We start from the raw sequence: 21,883 nt of genomic DNA on the forward strand, positions 1-21,883 counted from the left end.
CTTAGTGGGGTATATAATTGAAGCATCGTAATCATAATTTATATGAAAACATGAATCTTATAGTACATGGCATGCTTTAACATCTGGAAAAATATTTTACTTGTATTAGTATGATCTCAAGTCACATGTGGATCATAATATAATATTACATATTGGAAGGCTTCCTACATTTGAAGCATGTGCAAAAAAGATTTATTATTATTCTGAATTCTTAGTTTTCAGGAAAATTGATAAAATGCATACTTTTGCGTATTATTATCTGTAAATATTTGTCTTAGAAACTCTGTAGTCCCAAACAGCTGTAATTAGGCACCATTTTAATTATTTTAATAGCTGAAGTCTAACTGAAGTCTAGTCCTAGACAACAGAACTTATATTGGCATGCATTGAAGACAAGAGTTGGGGATATTTTGATGATTTGATATTGGAATACAATACACAATAAATGCAGGTACAAAAATAGGTACAAATCCTAACCAGCCTTAACTATGCTTTTTGATGCAACTGTGCAACAACAGTTCAAAGTATTTTAGTCTTAGACAGTTTATATCTTTTAAATACCAGTTTCCTTCCTCAAAGCATCACTGCAGAATAAGACCTGTTGTTTGTTTGGCTGAGAATGTGTTGGATTTAGATTACATGAGCTTTCAAGTCTAAGCTGAATGGTTTTTTGTGTAGAGGGCTGTATACGTTAGTGTACCCACCTTCAATTTCCCGAACGAAGGTGCTCAAGAAAGTGTTGTAGTCTGTGAAGCATCAATAAAAAAAATAAAATGAGTCTTTTAAAAGTGGATAACTTTGAGCCATGTAGGTCACCCTGAGTACTCTTGAAGTTTCAGTCTCATCCACCAAATCATTACCACCAATGGCATCACTGTAGGCAGTCAACTTTTAGCTGGGTAATCACAGATATAAATCTTAACTGCAGCGACACTTCTTACATTACCTTAGTCTCCCTAGCTAGCCTTTGTATCCAGAGCAGTTATTGTTCTTTTAGCTCCATTTTCACTTTACTTACATATAATTTAGCCTCAAAATATTTACTTTTATATTTACAATGTTTACAATTACATTTGTATTTACCGTATTTAAGTGTAAATGCTTACTATATTCAGAATTATACAACAGGTGACTTCAAACAAAAGAAGTTATTCCAAGCAGTATGCAGTCTCTGTTAATAAGATGCAAGCTGTTTCATTTGAACACTTCAATAACTTATCTTAAAGGAAAAAGCTATTTAAGTCATTTGAGTAGATGAGAAATTCTGCTAGTTGTACAGCCTTTGCTCCCCTGCCACCTACCCAGTCATACAAGAGTGATCCAGAATATCTGGCTTTCAAATGAAGGATGTGAAAGTAATACCAAAAACAGTGTTAATACTTTGCAAAAAAGTTTCTCAAATGAAAGATTTTGCAATCAGGATATTTCAGTTGCTAGACAAATCTCCTAAATGGGTAGGGAGTGTGTGGGGTAGATATGTTCACTATGGAACAATTTAGTATGTTATTCTGAGCACATATTCAGAGTGCTTTTAAACACCAGATAAAAACAATGGTGCTTTGCTATCAGTGTGTGTGCCACACACTCACCTCTCTCACATTCTGCCCCATCTTTGCTTCCCCTCAAGCTAGGGAATTATAAACCATGATTTAAAGCATCAGTAGTAACTTTGTCTGGAAAGAGACCTACTGTTAAATCTCAGCTTCATGTTAGACCAGCAAGGTACAGGTTGATCAGTTTAAAAAATTCAGTACTTAAGGATAACCAGCTGCTGCTCCTGAAAATAAGATGTTGGAAACATGATAAAGGATGCTGAGGGTTTCATATTAACGCACTCCTGGAATGAAGAAGAAAATAGCAAGATTTTGATCCAAACATTTTGACATTTGATTCTGAATATCATCAAAATGAAAATTTTTGCTAATACCTGACAGGTGTATCTGCATCAGTTATTGAGCATCAGCATTTTTGTGCTGTCCCTGCCATTGTTTATAGCTTGTTGCTTCCCATGTTGGTAAAAGCCAAGCTATTTTTGATAATGACAGACAAAATGTTAAAGGATGTGTCACTGATTGATATTATTACTTTGTGGTTGTCCAAATATGACACTTGAAAGGCTTAAAAGCTAATGCTCATCCCTCTCAGTGTAGGCCTCTGCTTGTATTCTCCCAGGTGCAGGAAGGAGCCCAAATGATATGATATTAAACATATTTTTCATTATAACAAGCAATATTTTCCTTGACTCCATCTATTTACCCCATATTTTTTAATTCAAGTTAAAAAGTGATGGACTTAGGGCGTTGTGGTTTTTTTTTTTTTAACCTGTTGGTTTACCAAAAAGTATTTTGATATAAGTAAAAGCATCTTTATAGTTTTGTTGCTTCACTTCTTGCACTCACTGTCTTCTTAAATTTTCTCTGTGATTAAATTATCCTGTGTTGGCATGAAATTCTGAGGCTAGAAAGGCAGATAAACAATTTGTGCCCTTTCTCTATTTAGAGTAGTATTCTTAATCTGTTTCAGTCTTATCAGCTACAAGGTATTTAGAAATTACTTACTTCTTCACCAAATAAAAGTGAACAAGCCACAAATTTTTAGAAAATTATGCTGGTTTGTACTTACCATCAACAACAAACCGAACAAGTAACAACTGGAGAAACTAGAGAGACTAAATGTTATTCATCAGATAACGTAAATATTAAATACTTGCCATTTTTTCTTTAGTATTATTTTCTTTATTTAGTTGCTACATTTTGTATAGCTAATTTGGAGACAGAGGAATGACTCAATTTGTTACTCTGAGTATTTATAGGAATTTCAGTAACCATTTAAGTATCAAGCATCTGTGTGTTTTACACTTAGCAGAAAATGAGAAGTGTGCAGGTTTCCAAGGCAGCGGATGAAACAAGGCAACTTTACCATTGTTCTGACTTTTTCACAATGTCACTGTCTTGGATTTCACATCCAGATAGAGATGATGTGAATAAATTCTATGGGTGAAGAAGCAGAAAATAAGGAGGAAAAGAGGATTTGCCATGTGGATTCGTTATAACAATGTGGAACACAGAGTCTCACACACACAGGCTTTCCTTGCTCCCTACGGGATATCTGTCTGTAGGCCTCTATCAATTTCTAGGAGATTTTCTATGTGAAAGGATCCTCCAGTTAATTTCGGTGTATAGCTTGTTTTAGATTTATCTTTCTCTTACGTCTTGTCTCTTCCTTTCCCCTTTTCAAACCTCTGTTAAAAGAGGTGGGGGTAGGGGAATAGATTTAAAAAAAAAAAAAATAAGAACACAATGAAAACAGTGTTATGCATGTATCCTCAGAAGCATTTTATGAAAATACCACTGCTTCATGCTGACTAAAAATACAACTTACTGTGTTCTTTTTGCTGCTCATAGAAAAGACAGGATTTCTATGTGCCCATTGTTCTTCACATATATGCCGTGTTCTCATCATTGAGGAACATGAGGTTTTAAACTGTTTCAGAAGAGCAGAAAGGGAAAGAACAAGAATCCGGTAGTGAAGAGCAGGAGAGAGATACCATACTGTCTCAGCAGCATGCTCAGAGACACCTACTGTACCCTGTGTGTAGGCTTCAATATATTTTAAAATATGGAAGTAGGTAAAGAGAGATTTGCTCTGGAAGTTTACAAGATGGACTTCACCCTGATACATGCTGAGAACATTTCCTTCTTTATCTGACTAAAAATCATGTGAGCCAGCACATAAATCTGCAGGTTGTGAAACTGCTCCTTTCACATGTGATTTCTAACATAATTTTATTTCTTGTTTGGTAAAAATAATCATACCTGGAAATCACCTTGGCAAGCCAAGTGAAATGACAGAAAAAAAGAAAAGCATTAATGTTTTGCTGTGAGGTACTATTTCTAGGGTTACTAGGAAAGTTATTAGTGTTTGAGGGTGCTGCGGCTCTTTCTTCAAAACAGACAAGTTAAATGTTAAATCTAGGTCTTTATTAGCTGAAAGGTGCTTTATCCACAGTTCATAAGAAATGAGACAACATTTGTGTAATACAGGGTAACGCTAAATATTTTTCTGTGTCACTGATCTTATCATCTGATCTGGAATAAAACCTGTTGAAATTGCATTGTAAACTGCTAAAATAAACTGTGTGACTGGCCAGGACTGAAACTAACTTGTGTCTTTAAACGCAGTATTTCTCCAGAATCGGTGTAATTTAATTGAAATAGCTCCGCATGTGTAAACAACTCCTTTGTTTAAAGAAGATTTCACTGTTTAGTTTGCCTTAAGTAAATGCTGCCTTTTGTTTGTCTGTAAAACATTTGATTAAATGTAAAGACCTACATAGACAGCTTCTCCTCATTACACTAGTGGCTGGAAAATAAGTTAAAATGATGCAGGTATCTGCTGTCTAAGGAAGTATCAAACAATATCATTTGTCTTTAAAAGGAAAACCCAGGGAAACATCTTAAGCCTAGTCCTTAAATCAAACTACAGCTCTCCCAATATCAAATTTAAAGAAGTGTTGAAACTGTTCAGTATACTGGACTCTTTTCTTGCTTTCTTAAAAAACATTTTCTAGTATTTTAATCAAGCTTCAAATTTCCTATATGGCAAACCACTTTTAAATACGTTACTTTCTACTGAATTAGAGTCTTGTGATGAAGACCCACACTTTATTGTGATCGTAATGGTATTAAAAACAAAATAAGCAGGACAACTAACATTATAGCATAACTTTCTTCACCAGCTGAGTTGAGTCTATAAATCATAATAATCATTTTAATGTACTCTAGACAGGGTGAAAAGGATACTATATATTCAAATAACTACATTTACTATTAAATAGTATGTTGAAACCAAAAACCTCATGTTTGGTCCTTTCTCTTTTGGAAGAACTCTTAAATTCCCTTTCAGACTAACCGAACAGAATTTAAGTCCAGTTAGTAAAAAAACCAGATGACCATTTTTTTCATGTCAATAGGGCCACTTGCAGTGCTCAGTCCATAATGAGTTCTACAGATACAGATCTTTATGCTAGTGATACTTATAGGATGCCTTTTACTTGTATTGTCTACAACATAGGAAGTAGAAATGGAACAGAACCTCATGAGACGTGGAAGGCAGGATGATCCTTAACGCTGTGGTATGGTGTGTAGCTGGATAGGGTTTTTATGTTTGCTTGGATTTTTTTATGTACTTTGGGAAAGTTTTAAAGATTTGGGATAGAGATGCCAAAAGAGAGACAGCCAAGCATCCCACATTCTCAAGACAATAAGCAGTTTACAGTGCAAAGGGTAAAATCCATGTTATTTCTGACTGCTCTTACCCACCCTAGCTAAACTATTAGCTATTTTGTAATCTTTCTTCGAGATTTCAAATAGGTGTCAGTGTTGAACAAAACCTCAAAAATGTTCATTAAGCTAAACTTTAGAGGTTTTATCTAGTGGAATTCAAGAATTTTTTTAAGTCCTTAGGTTAAAATGTGAATAATAACTGCTACTGGTTAAGTGACATCAATATTAATTTCGGAACAAATGTAAATATGTTGCTGTTGTTCTTAAATAGTTCAAGGATTTTTGAATAATTATGCAATTCTGGCAAAGCTCTGATGTCAAAATATAAACCAATACTGCAGTTAATTGTAACATCTTCCTTTACAGTAAACTTTGAGATTTATTCCTTTCATTCCGAGTTGGATTATGTCGAAGAGAGGTTATTTGTAAGGAAGAGATCCCACCTTCTGCTCTCACCCCTAAAAATGGGGTATAAATAACCTTTTCAAGGGTAAGAATTGATGCTGCTGCTGCAGGATTTAATCCACCTTTTTCCAAGGTTAATTCAAAAGGTGCCTGCTGACATCAGTAGAGGTTGAAGTAAATTCCCATGTTGAAGGCCTAGAAATTCCTGTATGTTAAACATTAAATGAATGCTTTTACTTGTATGAACCACGTACTCTGTTATAATTGAATTCTTTTTTTTATATGTATATGTCTCCTTTGATTAGGCAATGCTGGACGTTGCAGCACATCATGGCTGGCTGGTGACTGCTCTGAATATAACCAGTCTGGTGCAGATGGTGGTTCAGGGCAGATGGATACATGACTCTTCCCTGCTTACTGTGCCCAATATAGAGCTACATCACCTTTACCTTTTTCGGTATGTAATTCTTCTAAGCATTTGTAGGTCTGTAATTTCATTCCACCTCTGACTGCTGATTGTGCTTGAATGTCATTGTTGTGCCTGAGAACATTCATTAATACACCAGAAGCAGAAGTCATTCTTTCACAGTGATGCTTTCCCAAATGGAGTTTCTGTTTCTCTTTTCAATATTCATTGATTAATTAACCCCCACAGATTATTTTGAGAACCATGATTCCAGACAAATTAACAAGAGATTACTGGAAGGGTTCCAAGTCCTAACAAATCTAACTCTGTATATTAATTATCTCTGCATTTTAATCCATTATAAAAATACATTAGTATCCACCTTAATGTCATAGATAATGCTAAGCTCTGTGGATGCCTAGATGATGCAGTAATTAATGCTGCCCAAAAATAAATGACCAGCATTTAATAACAGGAACTGGTATCAAGTTTTACCACCAAAGAAACTGAAAATAAATGTTTGCTTTCCCTCCCTGCACATATGTTTTGCTGTGTATATCAGAAAGTGGAGCCAGCACAAAAGGAAGGGTGTGCGTGGAGGTTACCAAGGACCAATCGAGTGTCTTCCTGAACTAATAGCTGCCTGCGAAGGAAAAGAGCATGTTTTTGCTTCCATTGTGGACAGTGAGCTGCAAACAGCACAGATTTCACAGGTAATACTTTTGATCAGTCATCATTATTGGTGCTATTGGAAAGAAGGAGTAACTGGGAAAAGAAATACTCTGTTCACTTCCCTTCAGCAGATATCATGTGATGTTCTGTACAAAGTGCAACACATTTGTTGCTCTCATCTCAAGGTGCTGCTAAGCTTTACAGGGTTTCCTCTTTGCCTGCTTCCTTAATATTATTTTCACTTATTCCCTGCTAACCAGTAACAGAGCCCAGTTTGTGGCTGATATTACCACATCTCCTTGCTCTAAAGATGCTTCTCTAGGTCACTCAATCTGCAGAGTGTTATCCACCTTTTCATAGCCAGCTACGCACTAGGAATACATGCATTGCAAATGTCATCGTAGCTGGTTTCTGAAGTGGTCTGTCAAACACCATTTTCTTCTGACAGTACCCTTAGTAAAAGACCCAGCACTCATTTTCTATTTGAAATGGAAAAAGAAGGTGAAATTTTCACACTTCACAGGAGGAATAAAAAAATACTATCTCAAAATGTGGAGGCTGAGAGAGCATTATTTTCAGCTTGGTTTTCAAGCCGTTTCCAGCAAAGGGCAGCTATATTCCATAGTATTCATCAAATGCTAAGCCTATTGATCTCAAATAGATGTATGAAAGATGAAAATTTCAAAAACTATACTTGAAATGCTTTTTATTTGAATATTTAAAAGGAAAGCAATATGTCCTGTGTTTGACTGTTCAGCTTTAGTTAAACCTTTTACTGGTATGCAAACAAGAAGAAAAGGACTTAAACATCTATAACAGACATCTGCATTTGTAACTAAATTAACATCAAAATTTTGAATTAAGAAAATGTATTGACATCAAAACAAGACTTCCTTTAACAACAGATTTCTAACATAATACACATTGATTTCAGTCCAGCTTTTAGATGTGATAAAAAATTAGAACATTGTTATAATTAGTTCAGGGAGAACTCAGAAGTAAACTTACTTGATTTATTTGCATAAATTGCCATTCTGTTATCTTTAAAAGCAAATGCAAATTGGCTCTGTCTGATATGATGATGGTTATTTGGCTCAAAAGTGCTTCAATTTGCGTAGCAATCTGGTGTCGTCTCTGCAGTGAGGCGATCCCAGGTAACATACAAATCCTGAATTATTCCAGAAATTAGTATGTTTAAAGCATCAATTTAAGTGCTAATTGCAGTAGTAATGAGAAAAAGCAGTACTACTGTGAGATTTGCATCTACTGCCCCATCAGTATGCCTGGAACGGCTGCTGACTGGCAGAGGATTTGGCTGCTAATTAAATAATTGTATGCATGGCAGTGTTCTCGTCTGATTCAATAGATGAAGATTAATCCTCAGATAAATATGTTTGGCTGGTATTGAAATGTCTTAGCAGTTTCTTCAGAAATAGCTTGTGTGTATGTGGTGTGTATGTTCACACTGTGAATGACTCTATGCCTCTATAGGTCTATGTTTGTAAATACAGATGCATATAAGAGGGAAAAACATAACGCCTTAGCATCTTGTAAAGAGAAAGTTTCATTTCTGTGAGTTGGGAATGGCCATGTTTGGTACAGCAAAGTTATGACTGTATTATGCAGGTCATTGCAAATGTGAAACCTTTATACTAACATTTTATATCCTTTAAGGCATTTTTTTTCAGGAAAAAAAAAAAAACAACTATTGTGATACCTTGCACAGTATTAAAATTCATATTGAGACTGCCTGTTGAGTGTCTTTCAATGCATGCTCAGGGGCCAACCAAGAGAAAAATTCTTAAATAAATAATCCATCTTTATAATACATTTTCTATAAAGAAATAATATAAGATTACAGAGTTTAAGCCTAACATTCTGGAACCAGAACTAAATAAAGACAAATAAAGTACATACACCACTAAACTGCCAAACCCACTCTTTTCCTAACAAACCTTTTACATCTCATTCACAATATATTGCACCTGTATCTTAAACCTGTCACTAGCATGAAACTGGTAAAGCTTGAGCTTTACCTAAATCTGAGGCAGACAGGAAAAGGAAGAAATTTCACATTTGGAAAGAAGAAAATGTTTTTTTAAGCAGATTGGTAATTAATTTTTAAATAGCAGCTCTTGAAGCTACTCATGGATTTGGAATATTAGGCTAAGTCCTGGGGAGACAGATTATTGGCAAAAATGTTAATGATGTTATCAAAGGTTCAGGAAGAATTTCTTATGTGATTATGGTTTGAATCCATGGGTTTGGTAGGTATATATATGTATAGTATGTATGTGCATGTGCACATTGGGCATGTTGGTATATTTAAAAGGAGAGAATATGTGCTTATGTCGTCCTATACAGACAAAAAAAATAAAACAGTAAATTTGTCAAGAAATACCTAAATGGCATGGGAGCTTGAGTTTAATTTTCCAAAAGTTAGTTATAATCCTAAACCTCATTGAAAGCCAGTGTGGCTTTAAAAGCTGACAGCCTAAATTAAAAAACTGTTTAGACTGTCACTCTGATCGTTGGCCTAAGCTCCATGTTTGCTTCAGTGATTCGTTCTGAATCATATTTCTTTCATATTCTGGATCATACTTCTTAGAAACTGAAAAATATTTTAAATCTTTTCCAGTTTCTAAGTCACTTAAGCATTAGGCACCTCTTAAAATACTAAGCTGATATTTATATTATTGAAGAAGAAAAAAGAAACCTCAAGATTGAAAAAAATATTGTCCGTGCTGTGGTATTAGCTGCCTTTACTCCGGAAGTATCTGTGTTCCTATAATCTTTCTAATTTTCAGCTGCTACTGCTTGAAATTTTCCTCAGTAAGAAAACCATTTTTTTCATTTTCTCCACGTTGCATGGATGATAAAAAGGCTGTCTGCTCTCCTTGCTGTGTCACTGATCAGGCAGTACTAAGTTTGCCTTCTAATCTTCAAATACGCAGGGCCTGGAGAATGACATATTACAACTACTTTCTTATCTAATCAGAAAGTTACTCAGGGTTACTTTGTTTTGTTTGCACTGTAAAAGCTACATGAGGACATGACAGCCTTTGACAAATAGAAAGTCTTGGGTTTGTACGGTATAAAACAGACCAAATCAGAGTCTTCAGCAGAGTGACAGGTAACACCACTGAAGGACTTAATACATTATGATCTCTGCTGAAATTAAACTTTGTTCTAACATAACTGTAACAGGCCCTGTCCTCTGAGATACTACACATAAAATTTTCCACATAATGGTATCTAAAAAATAACCGAAGGGGTGGTCACCGGGTTGGTATATATTATGGTGCCTCTGCTGAACACAGCAGAAGTGCGTGGCTTTGGGGCACGCAGAGTCCCACACCGTAGGTCTGTACAGTTCCCACCACAAACTGCATCTTAAAAACCTTTACACAAAGCAGAAAATCATTTGCCAGTTAAGGTGGTGTTACTACTCCAGTTGTCTCATCCAGTGTGATCTGCTGGAGGTGATTTTAGTGATGTCTTGTGTGTTAGAAGTAGCAACATCCTGGCAACAACTAATTAATTAAGAATGTCTGTGGTGGTTTTTCTTCATCTTCAAGGTGCTGCCTTTTTTTCCTTTTCAGAGTTGGGACAAAGAGGGATTTCTTTTCCCTTAACATTCTAACTGTTTACTTTCTGTTAAAATTTTCCTGTCCTTTCCTAGCTAAGGCGCTATTAAGAATATCAGTGCAATTCATCGGTGTCCCCTGCTTTTCTGCTGCTGTTCTTCTGCTGAGTGCTCACAGCTGGCCCTCCCCACCTTCTCCATTGAACAGACACAGCTGTTCATGCAGCACACAGAAGAGAGAAGAGAGATTAGTTTTTAGCTTAAATCAGTTTTCTCATTTAGCTCAGCCAGGCTTTGGTAGTGCAGCCATTTTAATCCCACCTAAGTCTGTGCTGCATGCGAAACGGGCAGCCCTGCCCTCCTCGTGCCATCGTCACCTCTCCTGACCCTGCGGACTGCACAGCTGCACAAACGCTGCCGCTGGTTCTGGCCAGGAGGTGGGAACAAGCATCCGGGGACGAAGGGAGGAGGGATCATATCAACCTTCTCGCTGACAGTCAAAATGGCCTGTAGCCAAGTGGCTACGCGAATACTTGTGCCAGCAGGGGAGGAGGCTGGAGCACTTCTTTCAGAAGCCCCGAAGGTTCATGCTTATTCACAGTGCTCGCAGGATTAGAGAATATGCTTCCACAATCAGCTTTAAGATGATCTAAGTTCATGCTGTCACCAGAATGATTAGCAAGCTGATCCATCTAGCTGCACAATGAATCACAGCATGGGAGTGCCAACAGCCTGGGGACAGAGGGGGACAGCTACCTGGCGGGGAGGGTGCTGGTGAGAGGGATGGCACCACCTTTTCCTGTGACTGCAATCTTAGCTCTGCTCACCCTGGCTGCTGTATCCTTAATTGTGTATTAACATCTACCATTACTGTCAGTATGAACCATGGCAATGATGACTCTAAAAAGTTAACTGAGTTTTTATAAGGACTCTGTGCCTTCCAGCACAGAAAAAAGTAAGCAGAGACTCATCAGGCACAATCTAAATGAAAACAGATTTAGTTGAAACACAAAATGGTCAAACCAATACATGAAAAATAACATATACTTTAGTCTTTCTCCAGATAAAACATTCTGTTCCGTGCCAGTATTGCCCACACAACTGTGCCTATCGTCTTCATTTCCACATGTTCCCATTTTGACATCTGCAGGCTCTTTACGAAGACCAATATTCTTCTTTCTTCTCCTCCCATCCTCCCATTTTTCATATGTGTTGTTTGAAAACATGGGTGAAGCACTGACTCCTGTTTTGGTTTGGGGGTGGAGGAGAAGAAGGGAAGGGCAGAGGGTGGCACTTGGTTTTTTGTTTGTTTTTCTCCCAGTGCCAGCCTCATCTATCTTTTTTAGCCGTGTGAGGCCACAAATCCCTGCTTTCATTCCACAGCCCATTTTTCCATTTTGTCTTCCTAACAAATTTCATCAAGTGAACATGCTGATTTTCTTTTTACTAAATGGAAGCCTGCATTGCTCCCCTCCATTTTTATCACAGCTTCTCACTGCTGCTTTTCCTGTCTGATGGAGACCAAACTGAGAGGTACATAGGGCTGCATTTTCAGGATCCCTCTTTAAGGTTGAAGAGAGTGTCACGTTCACTGACACAAATCATATCCCTCTAACACCAGTTCTCTGTACAAGGCTGACAAAAAGCTGAGGGCCTGTTGCAGCTCATGAGAAACCACAGAGAGTTAAGATTCCTCAGGAGGATTATAAGAAGGAGGATTTGTGAATATCGATACAAGAAAACTTACTTTAAAAAGAAAAAAAGCTCAGGATAACCCTGGATGTGCAGTTGAACTTTTGGTTAATTATCTGAACTGATCCTCGGAACTCTCTGAGGTTTGCGCATTGCTAATTAGCACTGCAGTGACTTGTTCTGTATGGATTATGCTAAGGAAGTTTCATTTAAAACTTAATTATACTAGTTTTTAAGTGGCTTATAGGGAAAAAATATTTTAATCGGGAGTGGTAAGGAATTTTTCCTCTGTTCAGACATCAGTAATCTTAGTGAGTACTTGAGGAGTTTCACATTTCTTTTATTTGCTTAGAAGAAAGTAGAGTAAGAGGTTAATGAAAAGTATTTTATGCTTATGACAGAAAGTCTTACAATTAATTATATATGATATTCTAAAACATAATAAAATATTTTGAATACAGAATAAGTATGTAGGCTGCGCATTGAATTGTTATTGTTACAGTGACAATGGTCTGTGTTGTATAGATTGTCTTGTAATCCACAGGGATCTGTTTTTTCTACAGGCCTGGAATTTCTTGTGCCGTTTGCCAATTCTGAACGTCAGCCTGAGCATTAAGGGCTGTTGGGATGACCCAGCTCAACCACAGAATGAAGTGCCAGTTCCCACTTCGGCAACAGACACACGAGACGACAAACGATGGATCAAATTACACGCTGATCAAGAGTATGTGCTCCAAATAAATCTGCAGAGAACCCAGATGGGGTATCAGGTAGATTAATTTATCATTTCCTTCCTAAGTGCACAAGTTTCCAATAATCCATTTATATTATCAATAATGCTTTATACAGCATAACAAGTCTTCTTACGGTTTAAGTATTATGTAAATTATAAACACCTTCAAAGCCTTTTCTGTGTTAGTAATGAACCAAATGTTTTTGCAGGTTGCAACAGGATAGAAAATAGACATGTAATGTAAAATCCTAGACCAATTCCAGTCAATGAAAAAAATCTCTCACTTTTTACAAACCAGAAATTCATAAAGTTCATATGCATGGGTACCATAAGCAGTGACAGCGGAGATTATAACTTTTGAGGCAGTACTCAAGTACTTGCCAGCCCCAAAGTCCTGCCACTCATCCTGTTGCACATCCTGTTTCCCCAAACCCATTTCTAAGCTTCCCTATTACCCTCCCATGTGCCTCCAAACTGCACACTAGAGCCATACCTATACCTGTTGTTTCTACTCATTACACGTCCCCAGACCTCTACTGAGGATGTTTTCCTCGTATTTTGCATGTGAAGTTTTTTTGAACAGCTCCTAGAGCAACTTCGGCACTCAGTTCTTTTCCACGCCCAAATTTCAGTCCCACCCCTTTGCCCAGTTAAATAAAGCACATCCCATTTCCTCTGGGTCTTCTTCACGGGCCAAGCCAGAAACAGGTTTCCAGCTGCTGGAAGCAGCAGCAGTAACTCACTGTTCCTGGTTGTCGGCTCTTGGAAGAGTTCTGACCATTCCTTCTGCACTCAGATCAGGCACTGCTGACACTGTAGCTGTCACCTATAGATGCACTTCTTTTGGTCATTTGCATACCATGGGTGGCATATGGACCACCATGACTGTAATTTTGCTCATGAATTCCTCTAACATTTCAAACAACTAAGAATAATTATCAGCATTTTTGTTCAGATACAAAGAAGAGTTCAAGATAAAAGCAGAGAAGAGTTTTAGATGTTGGTTCTGACACTCTTAAGACAATTTCGTTTTGATAAAAAGAATAATAATAATGTTGTAAATGCTGAAGTTAACTTACATTAGTAAAATAATTATATTTGAAAAGTATTATTTTTCCCCAAAAGACTTCTTGTCCTGACTACAGCAGGTTCACTGTAGCTTCATGGGGACACTCTCTCATTTGTAGGAAGGAAAAAGGGTCAAAGCTCCTCCATAAAATGTTGTGTTTGTTGTGCCAGTTACTGACAGAGGCTTTTCCTAACAAGAAACAACTGAAAAGAAGGGAGCAAGAGCATTTCATGCAGTGATCACCGTTTTATAAAGCTCTCCTAGAATTTGATCCCTCTTTTGTAAGAAACAGCTGGATCAAACTCTTTCTGAAGCTTCATTGCTATGATGGTGCTTTTTCTTCTGTGTAAATCTTCAGTAAAGCTTTTCTGTCTACAGAACACAAGATGAATGCTGATGGAGTGCTCATCACTGTATCTTCAGCTTTCAGGAGCAAAGTCACTGTCTTAAGGAATCACTGAAATAATCTTTCCTTTTGCTATATCAACCTCAAATAAAGACTTCAAGTGCTGTTTTTGTCTTTATATTAATCTTGAACAATATTGTTTAGCATTTTTTAAAGACACGAGGTTTACAATTAACCCTTCTGCAGAGAATAGCATTTGGAATATATTAGATGAAATTATAAAAAGGGAACAGTATTTCCATTCAAGTTTTAATAGCTCACAAAACAAGTAGAATAGTATCTTGTACTCTGGGTTTTTCGTTGTGGGCCATGATTTTATTTAAAAAAAAAAACAAAAAAACTTCTTCATCTGGAAAGAAATAACAAAAATACTTTAATCTGGCTAAACTATCATCTTATCTAAGAATTCACAACAATGTGTTTTTGACCTGTTTTTCAATCCAGGCACCAAGGCATTTTGGAAAGGTGATTTCTAGTTTTATTAAACTGTTTCTTTTCCCCAACAGGGAAAGCAAGACAGTAAGGCAGTGGCTCCTCGATTCCCCAAAGTCAAAGATGAAGGATGGTTTTTGATATTGGGAGAAGTTGATAAAAAAGAACTCATCGCCCTGAAGAGAACTGGATATGTCAGAAATCGAAATACCGTTTCTGTTGCTTTTTTTACTCCAGAAACTCCTGGAAAGTATGACAAATTTACAAATTAAGTTCTCTTAATGCTCATCTTTTCCAAGTAGTCAACACCTAATTTCCAAACTAACAATTGTGCTTTCTGCCTTTTAGGTGTATCTACACATTGTATCTCATGAGTGACAGTTACCTTGGCATGGACCAGCAGTACGATATTTACCTGAACATTATACCTGCTGGTACTTCAGCACAAGTCACAACAGAGGCGTTTGATGCTGTCAGTCACCTGGCTCTGAACTAAGGTGACCTGAAAAGTCCACTCAAAAGAACTGGTCTTGCAGCGAAGCCACCTGGTCATTCTGGACATCCAAAAATGCATTTGCCTTAGTGGAACCAACTTCAAACCTCAAGACAACTGGGAAATATAAAGTGACTGCTGTATTGACTCTGGGAACACAGAGTTAGCCACAGTGGCCTTATTCCTCTATGAAGATTTGTCTTTTCTTGTTTCATCTTTCTTCTTTCAGAAGTTGTATTGTTAACTGAATTTTGACACATCAAAATAAAAGACTAAAAGATACTGTAATTTGCGCAAATTTAGGGCTATAATCTTAATTTTGAAAAGCGTTCTGTAGCCTATGCGTTAATGTAGTTTAAATAGTCAACTTTTTTAATTTATAGGGAAAAATACAAAATTTGTTCTGAGAACTGCTGAAAATGTTGATGGATGTGTTCTATTTCAATAAAAATAAGTCTGTAAGAATGTTTTGCATTAGACATTTCAGTGTAAAACATGAAATATATATTAACAAAATCATCCTGTTACACATACTACAGTTTAAAGGCGATAATCTAAAGGAAAAATTTCACAAATTTACATCCATTATATGTGCAGTAAATATGGTTATAAAGGCATGATAAATAGTATAAAATATTTCCAGTATAGCAATTATGTGATTAATATGGATCATAATTCAAGTTTACCCTTTACATGGATGCACGCGCACACACGTATATATATATATTTATACACACCAGACATACATATTACATCTTTACAATTTCTTTAGTGGGTGTTTTTTTTCTGAATTTTGAGGGACTAAGGTGTATAAAATAGAGTGTCCTATTCTAGGGTTCAGTGCTAAAACAGACCCCTACCTTTTTGTAAATGGGAGAGTGAAGCTCCAGAAATGGGGTTTACAACAGGCAGCTTGATGAGCAAGGACAAGTTCTGCCTGACAACGGGTATTCTCTAAGGGATGCCCAGCTCAGTGATAGCACCATGGAGACACTTCTGTCTGCCAGATGTAAATCTGAACAGAGAAAGTAGCAGCTTCTGTCTTCTACACAAGACAGGGATGAGGCTGCTTACCAAGATCTATGATCCTGAGGCCAGGCCTCTGCTCAGCCTTAAGGGGATTCAAGATGCTGGGCAAGGAGCTGGAGGCAAAACACTGCAAAAACATCACCCGTCTTCATTCGGGTAGACCAGCCCTTAAATAGAATATTAATATTTATTTGCACTTGTTCAGCTTTGCATTTAGCTGGTGAGCCTTACCATTCTGAGGGATCATTTTGCTGTCATTTCCACTGTGTTTCACCATGTGAAAGAATGCAGCAGAGTTGTTGCCTGCAAGTTTCACCCTGCCCTCCCTCAAAAAAAAAATTTACACTGGTGGTGCTGCACCCGCATAGAAGCATGGAATGGCTGAGGTTGGAAGGGACTGCTGGAGGTCACCTATGGTTGAGTTTTTTCAGAGATCTTCACATCACTAGATTGTTAAAAAATTCATAAGTAAGTTAACTTTATTGCCTAAAAAATTAGAAAAATAACAGACAATTTGTCACTCTATTTAGAGCCTGCTGGATGATACAACTGCCACCGTTGCCATTTAGACTAAATCCAGTATAATATGGTGTGTGTCTCACAGGAAACAGATTTTTTTTTTTTCAAATTGGTGAGCAAAAGTTTCGTTATGCACACATTTACTTAGTCCTACGCCCATTTTTAAGAGAATTGTTTTCCCTAGTCTGCAAATAAATTTTCACAGAAATTAAGTCCTTTCTTTGGGAAAAGTCTTAGCTGAAGCAGTATATTGTCCCTCAACAATTTTAATTAATTAGGAAAAAGAGCTATGCCAGAGTCAAACAACATACCACCATAATGACGTTAGCTCTTGTTGCTTTGTAAATGCAGATCACAAAACAGTTTAACTGCAGCGTAGCAGACAATAGCTTCAGTATTCTGTATTAATCAATTAAAGAGTTTCTATAATGTAATTTGTACCATTTGTACTTTGGTTTGGAAATTTTGTATTATTTCCTAGCATGCTAATTGTTTTTAGAAATAGTTTGGTGAAATTTCTAAATAACATTTTTGAAACTTTCTTTTCAAAAGCATTGGATTCATAAAAAAGTCTTAAGTAATATAGAATGAATTTAAGCAAATTGCTTAGAATCAGTACTTATCTGAAAAATACGAGAGAAGGATTCCTGTTCCATTTGAGACAGCTGCTTAGAAGGAACAATCAATACATTCAGTCCCGTGATAGCTAATGGTGCAAAGTAAGAATAGCTAACAGAAGTATGACAATCACAGAATAAATAAATATATATATAAATACTTCAATAACGTAATTAGCACTATTACTGATAAATGGGAAAAATGACAGCACACACACATATTTTTAGTGTTGAGTTTCTCATTCCAGTTTGCAAGCAGTTTGGGTTTTTTGTTCTTTTTTTGTCCCTTCTGGGAGGAGCTGCAGTTAGTACCTGCCTGCTCAGGTACAATTTTTCTTCCAAAACTTGGAAATAGCAACAAAATAACATGCTCATCTTGTGGAGGGCTCTGCAGAGGGATCTGGATAGACTGGAAAAATGGGCTGATTCCAACGGGATGAAGTTTGATAAGGCCAAGTGCCGGGTGCTGCACTTTGGCCACAACAACCCCCTGCAGCGCTACAGGCTGGGCGCAGAGTGGCTGGAGAGCAGTCAGGCAGAAAGGGACCTGGGGGTACTAATGGACAGGAAGCTCAATATGAGCCAACAGTGTGCCCAGGTGGCCAAGAAGGCCAATGGTATCCTGTCCTGTATCAAAAATAGTGTGGTCAGCAGGACAAGGGAAGTGATCCTTCCCCTGTACTCTGCATTGGTGAGGCCACACCTGGAGTATTGTGTTCGGTTCTCGGCCCCTCAGTTCAGGAAAGACATTGAAGTGCTGGAGTGGGTCCAGAGAAGAGCAACACGACTGGTGAAGGGACTTGAACATAAGACCTATGGGGAGAGGCTGAGGGAGCTGGGGTGGTTTAGTCTGGAGAAGAGAAGGCTTAGAGGTGACCTCATCACTCTCTATAACTACCTGAAGGGAAGTTATAACCAGGTGAGGATTGGTCTCTTCTCCCAGGCAGTTAGCAACAGGACAAGGGGGCATGGGCTTAAACTCTGCCAGGGGAAATTTAGGCTGGATATTAGAGAGAAATTCTTTACAGAGAGAGTGGTCAGGCATTGGAATGGCCTGCCCAGGGAGGTGGTGGACTCACCATCCCTGGAGGTTTTTAAACTGAGATTGGACATGGCACTTAGTGCCGTGATCTAGTAAACAGACTAGAGTTGGACCAAGGGTTGGACTCAATGATCTCTGAGGTCTTTTCCAACCCAGTCGATTCCGTGATTCTGTGATTTAAGTCTGCCTGTGTGACATCACCCTTTCCATTTTACCCTGTACTAATCTAATAACTGCATCACAGCAGCACTTACCAGGAGCTACAGGAGATTTGGGTATGTACAACCATCCTCCATCTCTTCTTAAGGAGCTCTTACAAAGCAATCTGTTATTTATAATGCTTTGCTTCTGGTCCAGGTCCTGAATGTATCACAGTGGCACCATGAAGCCATCTTCAGCACTGCAGCTCTTTCTCTTCTGTTGGAAACTGAATCTTTGGAGGCCTTAATTCCACTCAGATTGATTCATGGGTTTATGTTGCTGACTCTTCTTCATTATTAGTTTGCTTCTAGAGACCATCTCTGAACCATGCTGGGGAAACTTCAAGAAGTCTCAGTCATCAGCCTCCATCCTGGAGCCTAATGTAAGACTTGGACACTCACTGAATAGGCTGCATTTAAAGAAAGTTTTGTAATTTGAATTTTCTGGTTTGGGGAAGCACTTAAAATGAGAAGAGGGTATCCCAGATTCATCTTCTCTAACACACCACAGCCTGAATCCAAATTCCTACATTCCTCCCTTGCTCAAGAAAAAGAGGCTGTGATATTTTTAAAACAGTTTGAAGAACTGGCCCAACAGGCATCACTTCTCTATGAAGGGGCTTATCTACTGCAACCCCTTCACAAATCATCATTCTCTTCTCTTGCCTCCACCCCTCCATTTAAAGTAGACTCCCCTTTACCTCTACAGATATTTTCCATTACTTGTAAACTCCACAGTCACACCTGTTCAGAAAGTTATCCATATCAGTGGCAGTAAATTATCACTGAAGGAAATATTTAAGCTCATCTCTCTATGAAGTGGTATGGACACTATTCTAATCTATGTAGGAAGTACCAAAAGCAAGGCAATACAAGCAAACCATACATATTTTTTCCACATCCTAAAGGTCTCCGTAAAAAAGTCTGAACTAATGCTGAGAGCAGAAAAAAATCTGTATGATAATTCTGTAACCAGAAAGCCAAGACACAGGTGTAAAAAGAAGCCACCCATGCATCCAAGTGTGCTTTACACCTCACATGAAATGGTAAATTTGGAGAAGTGATTTTTATATAAACTTTTTTAGTATTATTGATAAAGGAAAGGGGAAACTTTAAATCCTTCCAAGCTTTGCAGTAAGAATCTTTTGTTGTGCTATTGCTATGTTAGCCATTTTTCAGATTGACATACTGTCAAATCCAGATGAAATGTCAAAATGAATACAGATATAAAAAGGAAAAGAACCACAGCACCACCACCTTTGTTTAACCAAAGTAGTTATGGCATCCTGAAAATATCAGAAGTACTACAATGTTAATGCACTGTACAAAGAAGGCAATGCAATTTTTATTATTTCTAGGGAAACTCATTGAAAGTATGGAGCACATAGAAAGCCTTACCTAAAGCCACAGACTTCATATTCACAGAATCACAGTATGTTAGGGATCGGAAGGGACCTCAAAAGATCATCTAGTCCAATCCCCCCACCAGAGCAGGAACATTAACAAGGACTGGTGCATTTACCTGCAGCTGGCATTCCTCTCCTAGATGTAATCAGTTTTGGAGGAGGTACTCCCTTTAGCATTCTAGTGATGATAGAGGCTTAAAATATGGAATGCTTTCACAGAAGGTTGAACATGCACTGTGTGTTTAGGCAGAGGCATGGCCTTCTACACTATTAATATAACAGAAAGACCTTTGCTTATTCTAGTTCTGGTTGAAAGAGTAAGCATGTGGGAGCTGCAGGTGATGCATGGGTCTGAAGGAACTACATGCAGATATTCACACCACAAGTTGCAAAGGATTATTCAAGTTCTTGTTTCATAACAGTTTGAAAATGTCAGTGGGATTCACCTCTACGAAAGGACACCTAAATGTAATTGTCTCTGCAGGTAATGGAGGCATCTAAGCTCCTGTTAGAGGACATGGGATTAACTCACCTGCCTGCACCATCTAAACCCACTTGAAATTAACAGACTATCTTTTAAATCTTACATACCTGTGGAAAGTGTACATCAGCAAGTAGTGCAGTCCAGTACAAGGAGATCTACAGAAGAAAACAGTTAGTGCTGAAGACAATTTTCCCACTGTACCTGTTTGGGAATATACAGTATATACAGCTTCAGTATAGTCCAACACACTGAACGCATGCCAGTTACTCAACACTTCGGGTATGCTCCTGGATCGCATCTGCTGGGTTACCTGTAGCTGAAATAAATCCTCCTCCCATGCTTGAGGACACTTTGAAATCTGCATCAACACAGGAGGAACAGAGCTGCTAAGAGACTCAGCTCAGAAACACATTTCTAGTTTGGCCCAAAATGCTAATGTAAACACACTCTAGTAGCCCAAGGAGGATGTCTTGGGCACACTATAGTACCCTAAATGGCACCAAATGATTATGCTCAGGAAACTGATTCAAGACCTCACCTACTTAGAGTGCACTGAATCACTCACTGAAATCCACTGATTCTGCTAGAGTTCTAAGTGCATTACTTACAGCGGGAGCTTTGAGGCCTTATGTGCACCAGACTCTGTAGACCTCCAAACAGCATAACTTAATTTCAGTTTTCCCAGCTAAATTGCACACCTTTGGCCTTGATTTAGTTGCTTATATGCAGATATCTAGTGCCATTTAATACACAGTATCCCACCTTGCCTCTACATTCAGCTCCAGAAGGTGCATCATCTGCAGAAGGCTGTCAGATGTGACACATGGTGCTGTTGTATCTGTCACTCTGTGGATGCCCCAAGGAATCTAAAGCAGCTGAACTAGCACTAGATGTCTACATTCAGGTAACAAAATTGAGCCCTTATTACTTTTTTAGTCATAGATAAGCAATTCAGTGGCTTAACTGCATCTAATGCACTTCAAAATCACCAAGGATATTTCAGTTACCATGCCAGAAGACAGCATGTGTCCCATAAGTACTGTGTCACCCCTGCTAACCTGTGCAGGTATGCCAATATCATGGGGTGGATACCTACATACTCAAGTTCAATTAGCTAATCAAGCCCATGCTATTTCATAAGTCAGAAGAACCATAAGTGTTTAAAATTCTCTCTTCCATAGTAGTGCAAGCTCTTTTATGAGAAGGGAGAGTTCTCCTGCTTCATGAGAAGAAATATTTTCTGAAAGGAGGTTTGGATGCCCACAGAATGCCCAGAAAGACATGTGAGCTACACAAAAAGTGAGTAGAGCTGCTGCTGCGAACAGTCACCCCATTTCTACTTACACCCTGTGCCTATTCTATCAGCTACATTTGATTCCTGCATGTCTTTTCAAAAACATATCTTCT

The 21,883-nt window shown here is 37.9% G+C and overlaps 1 protein-coding gene across 4 annotated transcripts in view; it reads left to right on the forward strand.

Annotated features, from left to right (window-relative positions):
• The window catches only part of ASCC3 (activating signal cointegrator 1 complex subunit 3), a 263,881-nt gene extending 248,223 nt beyond the window's left edge, over positions 1-15,658 (forward strand). For all 4 annotated transcript variants that reach the window (XM_065835259.2, XM_065835258.2, XM_071806703.1 and 1 more), the window contains exons 38-42: positions 5,996-6,147; positions 6,659-6,809; positions 12,610-12,816; positions 14,761-14,936; positions 15,035-15,658. In XM_065835259.2, the coding sequence (XP_065691331.2) occupies positions 5,996-6,147; positions 6,659-6,809; positions 12,610-12,816; positions 14,761-14,936; positions 15,035-15,182 (834 nt within the window). In that variant the 3' untranslated portion in view covers positions 15,183-15,658. The remainder of the gene's footprint in view (positions 1-5,995; positions 6,148-6,658; positions 6,810-12,609; positions 12,817-14,760; positions 14,937-15,034) is intronic.
• Positions 15,659-21,883: the final 6,225 nt, after the last annotated feature.

Source organism: Patagioenas fasciata, chromosome 3 (genome assembly GCF_037038585.1).
Source record: "Patagioenas fasciata isolate bPatFas1 chromosome 3, bPatFas1.hap1, whole genome shotgun sequence".
Classification (NCBI taxonomy): Eukaryota; Metazoa; Chordata; class Aves; order Columbiformes; family Columbidae; genus Patagioenas; species Patagioenas fasciata.